The sequence below is a fragment of the Heptranchias perlo genome, chromosome 8, assembly GCF_035084215.1.
Source record: "Heptranchias perlo isolate sHepPer1 chromosome 8, sHepPer1.hap1, whole genome shotgun sequence".
In the NCBI taxonomy this organism is placed as follows: Eukaryota; Metazoa; Chordata; class Chondrichthyes; order Hexanchiformes; family Hexanchidae; genus Heptranchias; species Heptranchias perlo.
The window spans coordinates 31,788,399-31,802,974 of NC_090332.1; the positions used below are offsets into that span (position 1 = coordinate 31,788,399).

The 14,576-nt window shown below is 41.7% G+C and overlaps 1 protein-coding gene across 1 annotated transcript in view; it reads left to right on the forward strand.

Annotated features, from left to right (window-relative positions):
• ush2a (Usher syndrome 2A (autosomal recessive, mild)) overlaps positions 1-14,576 on the forward strand; it is a 744,800-nt gene that overhangs the window by 675,793 nt on the left and 54,431 nt on the right. The window contains exons 66-67 of the mRNA XM_067989549.1: positions 5,903-6,130; positions 10,618-12,140. Of these exons, the coding sequence (XP_067845650.1) occupies positions 5,903-6,130; positions 10,618-12,140 (1,751 nt within the window). The remainder of the gene's footprint in view (positions 1-5,902; positions 6,131-10,617; positions 12,141-14,576) is intronic.

The window sequence follows — 14,576 nt, forward strand, 5'->3', positions numbered from 1 at the left end:
AGTCCCCTTGAGTAATTTCTAAATCTACCATTGCTGCACACTGTGCTTTTATGTACTTTACATTCTTTTTGCCTGCAATAAAAGTGATTGGACGTTGGGTATACCTGCACTTTAAGTAATGACAAGCCTGTGTCCCTTTGTACTTTCAGTGTAGCTCCAAGTCTTCACATATCATAACACCTATATTCATGGCTGCCTTTCAGCTGTTAGAAATTAACTAAGGTTGCCATGTGTATGTGACATCATATACATCAGCCTAATTAGCTGGAATAGTTTATCCATATTAATACTGGATAAGATGAACTGAATAAAAATGGATATCCTCATCTGCCTCCTCTGCTTAGTCCAAATGCTGCCTTTTAAACTTGCAGCCCAATAATTTCATAACCTAGGTAGAACATCCCCAAGTTGCTCTGGGTAGGCAAAAGGCCGTGAATATGCCTCAAGCATCTTTAGCTCCCAAAACAAGAGGGACTCGGTCTCCCAAATTTCAGAAAGAAATACTGGGTATTAGCACAATTAATTATGCCTTGGTTTCTGGCTTTCCAGCAAACCCCATAGCTGAAAATGGATAACAGGATGTCCCTCCTAACCACCCTGCAGAGCTTACCAGTCAAGCTTCCTAAAAGGCTGACAGGAAGCCAGAAGCATTCTATCGTCTCTGTACCCCGCTCAGCTGGAAAAAGGTCTACAATTCCCTGAAGAGTCAACGAGCCCTCTCCGTAGTCTGGTGCAATGGCAAGATTGCAAAGGATTCACTTCTGATGTTGGAGTGGGAGAGGTTTGTACCTTCATGAGAGCCAAATTATACCCTTACACCACCATCACTATATGCAGATGAGCTCCTGCCTCCAGAATCCAATACTTTGCAGATCCCAGTGTGAGCCAATAGTTCTTTCTTCACTTATTAACAGTCTCCCACAACCGTATCTCCATTTCATGTGCCATGCTCATTTCCATGACCAACGAGAGGACATAACACCTGAAGAATGCCTAGAAAGGAGATGCAAGATGCCTGTTACTGAAGGAGGAATAGTGAAATAAATGAGGACAAACCCTCAATAGCACCAACTGTCAAATGCAGGAAGCCCAAGTCATGATTGTACTTCTCACATACCGCTCCACAAATGTTATCACTGCATCCCAGAACACGGTTGGAGGGGCTGTGACCAGAATGGCAACCTTTTACATATACTCTGGTCATGTCTCTGCATTCAGTCACTCTGTGGAGTGGTTCAGGAGATCATAAAAATCATGCCCAATATTGCAATTCCAGAGGACCCAACCCAGTGGTTGCTGGGTCAATGCACTGAGACCCACCCCTCACAATGAGCAAAACATCACAACTTTAGCTAATAACTTCAAGAAAGTGCACCGCTTCTCAGTAGCAAAATGCAATCCTCATTCCTCCAGGTGAAGACAATGGGAGACAGGATCAGGACATGAAGAGGTCCAAAAAGGTAAGTTTTTTTTCTACTTTTTTTCAAAAAACTTTTCTTGTATGGCCAGGAGGAACAAGAGTGAGCTCCACAGGGAAAGCTTAGGCCTTCCCTGCCGCAGACTTGCCCCCTTCCTGATTGGAAGACCCCCAAGGAATGGGCCCATCAGTCAAACCCGTCACTTGCCTTGTTTCGCTGGTTGGCCCCCAGGCTATGAAGTTTTCCACCACTTCCCAGGAATTAAAATACTCATTTCTGGAGCAGTGGGTAAGTTTCTAACTCACACCGCTATGCACCAGCCAAAAACTGGCCTGCAGTTAAAGTCAGGCCTAAAATGTTGCTTTATTATCCATTATTATTTCTAATTGGCACATGTTCCATATGTGCTTCAAACACATATGGGACATGTCCTAATTAGAAAGAATAATGTTCAGCCTCCACCTGGAATTGGAGAAATGCCAAGCAGTCTTGAAGGTTTACTCGGCATAAATGCCCCCTTCCCAGCACAATGCCCCACCCACCTAGAGTGAAGGACAATGAACCCAACTGACATGATAGGCGTGACACACATAGTGAGTTAGAAACTTACCCACTGCTCCAGAAATAAGTAGTATTTTAATTCCTGGGAAGTGGCGGAAAATTTCATAGCCCGGGGGCCAACTAGCGAGACGAGGCAAGTGATCGGTTTGACCGCTAGGCCCATGCGTTGGGTTTCTCCCGATCAGGAAGGGGGGCATGTCTGCAGGAGGGAAGGTCTAAGCTGTCCTTGTGGAGGCCATTGCTGTTCCTCCTGGCCACATAAGAAAAGTGAAAAAAAAACTTACGTTTTTGGACCTCTTCATGTCCTGATCCTGTCTCCCATTGTCTTCACCTGGTAGAAAACTCACTGCTGCTTCCCATTTAGACCATCTGATGATGTCATCAGGACCCGACATGCATACATAATAAAGGAGCCCGCTGGCTTTGGGTGGGTGTCCTTGCTGCCTGCTCAGTTGAGCAGGTTAAAATCTGGAACTGTCAGTTCCTGGCATCTCTAGGGCAAGTAAGTATCGCTCACCCATTCAGTTTCTGCTGGGTGGGTAGGGTTAAAATTGCCCCAATTACTAGTTTGCAGGGCCTTTCCTCCTATCGCCTGGCACAACCAATCCCCAAAGTCTAGAAACAAGCAAAATGTCTCAACCCCTAAACCAGTGTTGTTCACAGTGAAAGTGGAGTAATTCCAAGAAACTCAGATGTATTAATGTAGTCATCACACAAGCACCATGTAATCAAGATGTACAGTGGCTTCATAATATATATGTGTGGTTCTACACTCTTGAGAACTGAATTAAAAAGAAATCATCCTCCACCAACAGCACAACTTGTCCTTCTCTTGAGCACAGCCCTTCTGCTGTGATGGGTAGTTAATTTGCCCTACTTACATCTTACAGGAATTGACTCAGAGGTGTGTCTGAGCCATGCAGCAGCATACGTGAGTGAATTGTCAGCTTTTATCCATTTATCCTGCAGATCCAGGTTGAAATGAATAAAAAACAGATGCTTGTATCTTCATGTAGAAAAATACCAACAGAGTGACAGCCACATGCAAGTCATTGTTTTATTTTTTTTAATAATTTTTCCTCAGTTTCTTCCCATTTCCTAGCCTTCTCCTGAAGGCACTAACTCCTTGCTGAGGTACAGTTCCATAAGTGACACATACCTCATCCAAGTATTCTTAAGGTATAAATGTTGATAGTGCATGTCACCATGCTGTCCGACAGTTTAGCTCAATCCTACCCTAAGCCATTGTTCACATACACACTTATTTCCAGCAGGAGTCACTGGAAAATAATGAGAGTGGGAAATAAAAACTGAAAATGCTGGTAATGCTCAGCAGGTCAGCAATACAGTATACTAGGTTGGTAGAAGTAGAAGTAAATCACTGTTTAACCCGGAAAGAGTGCTTGGAAGCTTTGGATGATGGTATAGGAGGAGGTGAAAAGAACTGGTGTTGCATGTTGCACTCATATGGGAACATGCCAGGGGAAAGAAAGCAGGTGTTCGTAGTGATGGAGGAGTAGACCAGAGTATCACAGAGAGATTGGTGCCTTTGGAATGCTGAAAGGGGAAAGATGTGTGATGGTAGAATTGTGTTGATATGTTTTGTATATTCATTGCTCACAATGCGGTCACCTCTACATTGAGGAGACCAAACACAGATTGGGTGATTGCTTTGCTGAACACCTCAATTCTTTCTCCTAGTAGCTTGCCACTTTAATTCTCCATCCCACTCCCGTTCTAACCTCTCTGTCCTTGGACTTCTACACTGTGCCAATGAACCTCAACGCAAGCTCGAGGAACTGCACTTCATCTTCCTACTTAGCATTTTGTAGCCTTCTGGCCTTAATATTGACTTTCACAACTTCAGACCTTAACTACAGCTCCCATTTTCTCTCTGACAGCAAGTGCAGGTAATGTAGCACCAGCACTTCTGGGGATGGGGGCAATTGTGGTTTGGTGGCTGAAATGGGGATCCCCTAACATGGCTGGTGGGGTGGTCTACACCCCTAGTGTTTGCTTGCCTTTTTCTTTCATCATACTCCCGGGCCACTGGAGCCTGTTCCACTTTGCCAGTTTTTCCATGCTTTTTCCCCTCTGCTATTCTGCATTGACCATTCACACATCCTTTGAGTCTCGTGTATATGTTTTATTTCTCTAATTTCTCTCATCAAGCCTTCTTTTGTCTTACGCTATTATGGCTTCTGCCATTCAATCATCTCCTGTTCTCCACCTAATCAATTTATAGATCATTCTTGGGTATGTTGGTCACTATTTTTTTTCTGCCAGCCCCCTTTTTCCTTGCTCTGTTTCTTCTATAAGCTATTTATCTGTAACAGCTTCCAGTTCTGTCAAAGGGCCATAAGACCTGAAACATTAAAGTTTTTCCTTTCTTCACAGATGCTGCCTGACCTGCTGAGTATTTCCAGCATTTTCAGTTTTTATTTCAGATCTCTAGCAGCTGCAGTATTTTGCTTTTTGCTTTATTGATTAAATCAGACTGGCTGATCCTTCTTCTCCCACACCCAGTGGCACTGAGGCCTGTTGTAATACCTTGGGTGAAATCAACTAACTTAGCACAAATAAAGATCAAACCTATGATCTTCATGGTCTCTATGGCTCAGCTGCTTACTGCCTTAATCCACTGTGCTAATGGGAGAACTGCAAGTTGCTGCTAATAAGTAGTATAAGTTTCTCTATGGAAAATCCCAGTACTTTGAAAATCTATTTTCTGTGAAATGCAAACTACAGAGCCAGTTTTACAAATGCATGTTCCTAGCTGGATCCAGAATCATGAGGACAGTCCCAGGCAGTTACAGGCTAAATGAGGTTCTTTCATTTTCTTATTTCTACATTCTTAATTAGTGTAACCTTTTAACTAAAGAGTGATCCTTGCAGCTTTAAAAACTAGACAGGTTTCCCATCACATAACAAGCTGAAATTCTCTAGATTCCTAATGGTGAATGTCACAAAATCAGATTATATAGGTGCACAGAACTATAAAATCATAGCATTCCCAGAATAAATTGCAAAATTATAATCTTGTTATATGATTTTCATTTTCATGCAACTCAGAGTTACAATACCTCAAGAAATACATTGGCCCAGAATTTGCTGTAGCTGGTCAACGAACAGCGCCCGCTCTCAGTTAGATTTACCCTTGCCCGTTTAATTTCCATGATACCTTGCGCAGCAAGTTCTGGAAGTGCGGGATGGAAATGACGCGTCGCCCTCTACAGGGCATCTGGGATCTGAGTGAACAGGGCAAGCAACTGTGTATCTCCTTAACCAATCAGATTGAAGGATTGTTAAATGAACAACGCAGAGTCTGAACAAGGAACTGTAAGTTAGAATAGTGAATTCAATGTCAAGTCAGGTACAGAAAGAAATAAAGGAAGGAAAGAAAGATTGGACTAAGAGAAGAAAAGAGACAGAAAGTAAAAAAAAACTTTAATTTCAAATTTTTTCAAATCGCCAATAACAATTGAAATCTGAAGGAATGAGACTTCACACTTGTAATAGTTAATTTTCAGTGCCAGAGAGGTTGTTTGGCATTAATTAATTAGGAATGTTTAGTTAAAAAGTGTACTTAGACTGAAATGGACAAGCCCTAACTTTCTGTGGGGAGTTTAGTTCATATCTACCATGCAAATACAGGAACTTCACACTGTTCAATGCATTTGAATGGTGAGTCAGACAACGAGATGCCGTTTTCACAAAGCTAACAGCAGAGTGGCACATCTTGGACAGCTACTTCCGGATTTTCATGTTTAAATGCACATCTGCCCTCGCCTGAAATTGCTGTGCAATTTGAGCATTCACCGTTATTTTGACAGCAAATTCTGGGCCATTTAGTTTTGCTAAGCTGTTGTTTGCTGATTTGAAATGGCCATTGATTTATGCAAGCAAATGCATTTTTATTGCAGGGTACAAGTAGCCAGGCTCACGTGTTTGGATTAAAGCCTTTTACCATCTATAATTTTTATGTGCTTGCCATGAATAATGCTGGGCAAGTCGCAAGCCCATGGGCTTCTGTACGCACCCTGGAAGCATCACCCAGTGGGATCAGCAATTTCACTGTTGAGAATAGAGAAAATGGCCGTGCACTGCTACTGAAGTGGTCAGAACCCACTAACCCAAATGGAATAATCAAGGTAAGATAATTTAAGACTTGAGCTATGCTGATGCCCCTTGAGATCTAGGTACACACATGCGTTGTTGGGACATGGTTAAAATAGTGTCAGTGTCAATCTTGTAACTTGAAGTGACACTATGGAGATGAATGTTAGTAAGAAAATATAGTTAAATTAGGATGGCAGGCATGGTGTTGGGGGACAGAAATTAGCACTTAAAACAGATTTATTAATGATCATGGAGTTAAATGAAGTGAAAGTATCTCAGAAAAATACTTCAGTGTTATGGTAGAGGCAAGAACATACATTAATAATTCATTTAAATCAAATACACAATTCATATTATAAAGCAAGATCTATAGAGCCCTATTGGCAAACTTCTGCACATTTGCACGGGAACAAAGTTGAGAAAAAATGAACTAATGAAACATTTTAAGGGTATCAGTGATTCAATGCATGCTGAGCTGTACCAAAACTAAACAAAAAAGCAAAATGTTGAAAATGAACAGCAAGTCATTAGCATCTGTAAAGAGAAACAACAGGTTAGCATTTCAGAGCGGATATTTCTCTTGCCTTCAGATATAAATAATTGCCTCAGCAGAGCGCATAAAGGGAAAGCAAATGGAAGATTTCATGCCTGTAATAGAGCCTGGCCGATTTTCCATCCATTAATTTAAATGGACAGAAAATTGGGCAGGCTGCGTTTCGGACATGTGATCCTTCCCACCCAAATTTCCTCTATTTGCTTTGCCCAGGAGATTATTTACATCCAAGTTAAAAAAAAACTAGGCCTTCAGGTATACCCACTTCATCAGATCTGAATCATCAGCTAGTTTACAGTTTTATCAAAATGCCCTTTTTATTCTAATCTAATGACTTTTCTTGCAGTGAGGTAAAATCACACATGTAGTTTCTCTGCAGAATTTTATTTTACTTAACACTGAACTAGGAAATACAACTATACTATTAGCAGTGAATTACAGGGCCAAAATTCCAGTGATCAGGAAGGGCAATTTCCCATTTAAATTACACACCAGGAGGGAGGGAAGTCTACCAGCCACCCTCCTCCCCACATATCAGAAGTGTGTCAGGGGATTTGTACTACTACCCCAGGCATTCCTCCACTTATATCCTCGTTAACTGGCAGCTGGTGATAGTTCTGTTCAGTACCTAGTAAAGACCCAGGAATGAACTAAGGAGAGGTTATCAATCCCAGAGGGGATCAATTACCTCTCCAAATATGCCCATATGCTTTAATATAAATTTTAATGTGGTGCCTCTTTGGCCCTCCCAGGCCTCAGGTCTGCCCTCTAGCAGCATGGTGATGATCCATTTCTCCTCTCAGTGGAACAGGGCTAGCATCTCTGAACCTTCCTTATAGGCACAGGCCACCTGCCCCAAGTATTTAAATAACCTTATCCCTGCAATATGGAATTAGATCTGCACCCATCTCCATTAGCGATTGGGAGTTCCACTGCATTGCACTTCTACTGGCAATTTTTGGACCAATGCATCTACTAATTGTACAGCTTTATGAAGGGCCCTGGATGTAATTCTGAAATGCATTCAAAGAAAATATCTGTGATGTTTTAAGAAGTTTGTCATTAATGCCATTAATTTCTGCCGAGGTTCTCCCGATCGTCCACCATAACTCTATCAGAAGATCCACAGAAGCCCCAGAGAAACAGTGCAAATGGTATTCGCATCATTTCTCCAGGATTTCGGAGGATCTACCACTGAAGTTACAGCAGACATTCGGGAGAACCCTGCAGAAATTCAACTCCTGAATGTCCAATTAATACAGTGGAACCTGCTTATAATGAACTAAGATGTATTGACATTCAATTTATATTGAAAAACACAATGCCCAATTCATTTAGCATGTAGCTCAATGGAACAGTACTACTGTTATAACAAATTGCTATATAGTGAAAATGTTTCATTGTCAAGTCCATAAGGAACAATGGAATTCATTTCATAGATCTATGGGCAATTGTTCCCCAGACATTAAGCACTGATTGAATCTCTTAATTATATTTTTTAAGCACATTCGTTCCAATTCTGCTTCAGAAAACAATCACTCAGATTCAGAATGGCAATCTGTTTTTAGACAAGCAAGCCTAGAAATTACAGTTGGCAATATTAGTAGATGATAGTTAAATGTTTTCATATGACATTCCTCTGTCTGCCAGTTTAACAGAGGCATTAACCATTTGTTTTGAGTGGGCTAACGCCTCCGTAACATTGAAGAACCAGGAATTTGTATGCACACATTACATATTCAAGCAGTAACATCAACAACAGTAACTTCTAGGCTGCAGTCGGTTGTAAGGCAAACTCATCATCTGCTGAGAGAGCAGTAAGTTCAACTTCAATTACAGTCCAAGAAATAGTTTTTGGATCAAAAGTTTTTGTGAACATTCACAGTAGATTAGTGTGCATTGACGAGTTTCAGAATCACAACTTGCAGCATTCTGTATTTCATTAAAGTGTCAGTCACTAATGAAACTCCAGATATAAGGAACAGTCGCACGCTGTTAGCAGTGAGTGGCGTTTGCAGGATGCGCACTTGTGATTTCTTATGATGTGCTCCGTGTGAGCACTGCTCTCCGCTGAAAACACCAGAATACCAAATTGGCCCAATAGTGTCAAGTAAGATTTCATTCTGACAAGATTTTGTTAGTGATAACTACAACTAAATACACCTCAAATTAGATATATTGTAAAACAATTCATGTGAACAGAAAAACATTTTTAATTTTGTAATATTATAGTTTAGAAACAACATTTTAGGCCATATGATACAAAAGCAGAAAATGCTGGGAACACACAGCAGGTCAGACAGCATCAGTAGAGAGAAGATGAGTTAATGTTTCAGGTGTGGACCTTTTATCAAAATTGTTTTGATAACCCAAAACATTAACTCATCCCTTCTCTCCACAGATGCTGCCTCACCTGCTGAGTGCTTCCAGCAATTTCTGTTTTTGGTTCATATTTCCAGCATCTGCAGTTTTTAACTTTTTATTTTAGGCCATATGTATTCCCATTTATCAGAAATTCAACTGAAATATTATAATGAGTTTTGAAAATCGCCAATATGTACTTTGGGAAGAAGAAGGGGATGAAATTATTCTGCAGCAGTAGTGCAGAACAGGTGAAAAAGGATCAGCGGCCCGTTTTACAACCCGCCCGATTTTCTTTTCCATTCAAGTCAATAGATAAGAAAATCAGGCAGGGCATAAAATGAGCTATTGATTTGCTATCGCCCATCTTGTACTGCCGCCGAAGACCAATTTCACCCCCTTATCCTTCCCAAAGGGCCAATACTGTAAAATATGGTCTAGAGGAATAGTACTGGGGTCTTATTAAGATGCAGTGTTAGAATCCCATTCCCAACTGTCAGTCGAATTCAATTCTTATTAATGGTTAAATTGTATTAGTTCTTAGCAAGTCATTAGTTTGAGAACTTTGTGTTTCCCTCTTCCTAGTTAAAGGGTGGCTATTGTGATGGTCCTAATTAAAGGATGGCTATTATGATGGTCCTAGTTAAAGGGTGGCTATTGTGGTGGTCCTGGTTAAAGGGTGGCTATTGTGGTGGTCCTGGTTAAAAGGTGGCTATTGTGGTGGTCCTGGTTAAAGGGTGGCTATTGTGGTGGTCCTGGTTAAAGGGTGGCTATTGTGGTGGTCCTGGTTAAAAGGTGGCTATTGTGGTGGTCCTGGTTAAAGGGTGGCTTTTGTGGTGGTCCTAGTTAAAGGGTGGCTATTGTGGTGGTCCTGATTAAAAGGTGGCTATTGTGGTGGTCCTGGTTAAAAGGTGGCTATTGTGGTGGTCCTAGTAAAAGAGTGGCTATTGTGGTGGTCCTGGTAAAAGAGTGGCTATTATGGTGGTCCTAGTAAAAGAGTGGCTATTGTGGTGGTCCTAGTTAAAGGATGGCTATTATGGTGGTCCTAGTTAAAGGGTGGCTATTGTGGTGGTCCTGGTTAAAGGGTGGCTATTGTGGTGGTCCTAGTTAAAGGGTGGCTATTGTGGTGGTCCTAGTAAAAGGATGGCTATTGTGGTGGTCCTGGTTAAAGGGTGGCTATTGTGGTGGTCCTAGTTAAAGGGTGGCTATTGTGGTGGTCCTGGTTAAAGGGTGGCTATTGTGGTGGTCCTGGTTAAAGGGTGGCTATTGTGGTGGTCCTAGTTAAAGGGTGGCTATTGTGGTGGTCCTAGTAAAAGGATGGCTATTGTGGTGTTTCTAGTTAAAGGGTGGTTATTTTGGTGGTCCTAATTAAAGGGTGGTTATTTTGGTGTTCCTAATTAAAGGGTGGTTATTGTGGTGGTCCTAATTAAAGGGTGGTTATTTTGGTGATCCTAATTAAAGGGTGGTTATTGTGGTAGTAAGTAACAGTGGGGATTTCATGGAAAATAGTGAAATCTGGGCCTTAAAAGAATTCTTTTACTCTACATAGAAACAGATTCTTGTGAAGCTCGTGACTAATATTGCCACAATTATTTTGTTTTGCAGACATACAATATTTATAGTGATGACAATTTGGAGTACAGTGGTTTGTCCCGTCAGTTCTTATTCAGACGCTTGGAGCCTTACACAGTCTACACACTAGTGCATGAAGCTTGCACAAAGGCAGGCTGCACACGTTTTCTACCACAAGAAATAAGGACAGGTGAAGCACAGCCAGCTGCCCAGCCAGCACCTGCTATTCAGACAGTGAATGCAACACAGATTAAACTGGGGTGGTTTAAGCCACTTAATGCAAATGGAAAAATAATTCAGTATGAGGTGATTCGTAGAAACAATAGACAAACTACAAGCTACCTTGAAAATAGTGAGGTATTGATAGATGAGGAGGCAGTGTTCAGAGAATATGTGACTGACAAAGAGAAATATGTATTCATTGACAGCAATTTAAAACCATGGACAAGATATGTGTATAAAGTACGTAGCTGGAATTCTGTTGGACATGCAGACAGCCCATGGGTGGTTGTGAAAACCAGCCAGGATGCACCTACTGGCCTTCTTGCTCCTGCAGTTCAATATGTACCACATAATCCTCATAAGCTAGTGATTTCCTGGTCAGCTCCAGAAAAGATCAACGGTGTTCTCCAGTCCTACAGACTACAAAGGAATAAACTTATTTTTCCTTTCAGTTTTGATGCTTTAACATTTAATTATACAGATGAAGGCCTGCTCGCATACACCATGTACAGCTATGCAGTGATTGCTTGTACAATGGGAGGCTGCTCCACCAGTAAAGCTACTAAAATAGGAACACTTGAAATGGCTCCAGCTTTTGTGAGCCCTCCAACACTTCAGACTATTGGTTCAACACAGATCAATGCTTCTTGGGCAGCATCAACGACAATAAATGGAAAGATTTCTGAATATAGATTACTTGTTAATAATGAACAGACCTACTCTGGACAGAGATTAACTACTGTAGTTTCTGGGCTAAAACCGTACACACAGTACTATTTCATCTTAATTGTCTGCACTAATGGTGGCTGTACCTCCAGCTCATCTGTAAATGGATGGACAATGGAAGCTCCACCATCTTACTTAGCAATGCCCAGGTTACAGGTCACAGGATCAGAATCTATTGAAGTTACATGGAAAGAACCAAAAATTCCCAATGGACAGATCAGAAACTATGAACTGAGGCGTGATGGTGTGCTCATTTATGCAGGCCTAGAAACTCGGTATCATGACTTCACTCTGACACCAGGTATGGAGTACAGTTACACTGTTGCTGCCAATAATAGCCAAGGAAGCACCATCAGTCCTCCTTCCAAAATCAGGACTAATCCTTCAGCTCCTTCTGGAATGGCTCCTCCAAAACTGCATGCATGGACTTCTAGTGCCATCACAGTAAATTGGCAACCACCTGCTCAGACCAATGGAGTGATTGTAAACTACACAATATTCTGCCGTGATCTTACGACAACTGATGTTAGAGCTTTCACGTTTTCTCCACCTGACACATCCTTTATGAGTCTATCTTTCAGTTCAACAGGACTAAAAACATATTCTAGGTATGTGGTAAGCATGCTGTTAGAAATGAGTTAATCTGGTGTGTAATATTTGTTACCAAGTTCTAATCAATATCAAAAAACTGCTGATTTAGTTAAACCATGCATGTAAGTAAATAAATGGAGGCACAATTACAGCATGGAAATGAGGAAAAAAACAATACAGAAAACACATTAAATAATGCAAATGAAAAAAATTGAAAACACACAACTGTTAAAGGCTCTAATAATTTTTAAAGTATTCTCAACTAATTATAAATTTACAAGGCACCATTTTGTAAAGATATCTATAAAACAAAAGTGTTAAAAGCAGATTCCTTGAATACTTCAGTTAAAAATAATAGTTTTGTTATTTTGCTTCTCTCCCGAACAAAGGTTAAGGTAAGAGGCACTCATACAAAACACAGCCAACCAGGCATGTACTGATACACAATCCACCACACCAAACATTTGTTATATGAATATACATTCTATGCACCGTTGATTATATAATTTAGAAATATAAGCCTGGAAATTCCAGTTAGTGTGCAAAACGGGAATAAATGGTGCATTGCAAGTGTTGCAATGCTGACTGCTCTCAAATAACATTTACTTCAGATATGAAGGATTTGCATATTTTGACTCTTCATTTCGAGCTGTCTACTGCACAGTGTGCAGCCCTGTGAAGTATTCACACCATAACTGGTGCTGATTTGAAGAGCTGCAGCTGCTATTTAAACACCGGCGTTCTCACCTACAAAAGAAAAGAAGGAATTTGGGCTGGAAGATTTCTAGGCAGTCGTGGATTCTGGCCCTTGCACCACCAGATATGCAACTCAAGCTCCAGATGGTGAGAAGGGATATTCACTTTGGTACTGCAAGGTGCTCTCCATAGAAGAGACAAGTGCAATAAGCCTGGCAGCTGACATGCTGAATACTGCTATCAACACCCAAAGGACATGATTCTAAATGCAGAAAAAGATGGCAGACCTGAAGAAACTGCCTAGGTAAGGCAACTGAACTGCTTTCTATGCCAAGTAATTGCCCAAGTATGCATGCCACAGAGATTTTCCAGTTAGCTTGTTACTCTTTTATTGCTGCCCCACTCATCCATTCAGACAAACTTACAGCCATTTGGATGCTTACCATGCATGCTCGTACTGCAAAATGGCATAAATGCGATGGTGAGCATTCCATATTATGGAGCACAAAGACCCCGGGCATGATTTTTACTTAGAGCCGGGAAGAGAACAGGTGGGTAGATTTTCGCGTGGGAAACCCAGAAGAGAAGTGAGCACGTCAGAATCTGCAATTGCAACTCAATTGAAGGCAATTAATTTTACTGCCAGGTTTCATATTTCCAAGCTGTGCATCAGGCGTACTGGGCACCTGCATGACACGATCTGAAGTGCACTATTTAAAGGGCAAATGCAAAAATGGATTTCGGAAGAAAAAGGAGCAAATACAGGAAAGGATTCCAGGAGAGCTAAGGCAGCATCCAGGTTTACTGATGCTTCACTGGAAGTACTTTTGGGTGCAGTGAGAATCAGGAAGGAGGTCATTTACCCAAGTGATGGGAGGAAGAAACCTGGTTCTGCCACCAAGAAGGCATTGCTGAAGGTGGCTGAAGAGGTGAGCAGCAGGAGCACAGTGCCTTGGTCTTGGCTGCAGTGCAGGAAACGGTTTAATGACCTAATCTGGTCAGGAAAAGTGGGTATATTTAATGATGCACCCACATCCTGTGTTGTACAACACCCACCCCGCACCTCACTCTGTCTTGGCAAGTCTACTCTATCACAGTACTCCTCACACCCACTTAAATGTCACCAGCAACTATCTTTGACTTTTTATGCACTTCCTCATCTCCCCATTTATGCGCCCACCACTACCACTCACCCCAATCCTGATGCAATGTGATGCATCTGTCAGATAGCTACCCCCCATGCATCTGTATGATAGTCAGCCTCACCCAATGCACTGCATCCATCCGGTGAATATGGCACCTTCAGTCACTCACAGGTCTGTTCTTTCGCCCCTTGTAGGAGAAGAGAGCGCAAAATGCAAGGGAGAGGGCGAGGAGTGGAGGTAGACAAGTAGTCCAGCTCACTGATGCGAAGGAGGAGGCCATGGAGACAAATGGGACAGCTGCACCCCTATCCATCGGAGATGGAGAAACTGGGAACACGCAGATGCCTGGTGACAAAATTAAACATGTTTCACATATATGATGACTTTATTTCATCAATGACTGAACTGTGAGAGACCTGAGTATGGTGATTGGCATCATTGTTACTTTGCCATGACTAATTCATATCGCATTCTGTCATCTTCCAGGGCCTTCACGCGTACCTGAAGAATGTGGTGAGATGGAAGACGTTGATTCCTCAGAGGACCTCATTCCTTCTGAGGGAGCACCGTCACCGGACATACAGCCATGCACCAGCACAGATACTGGCACTT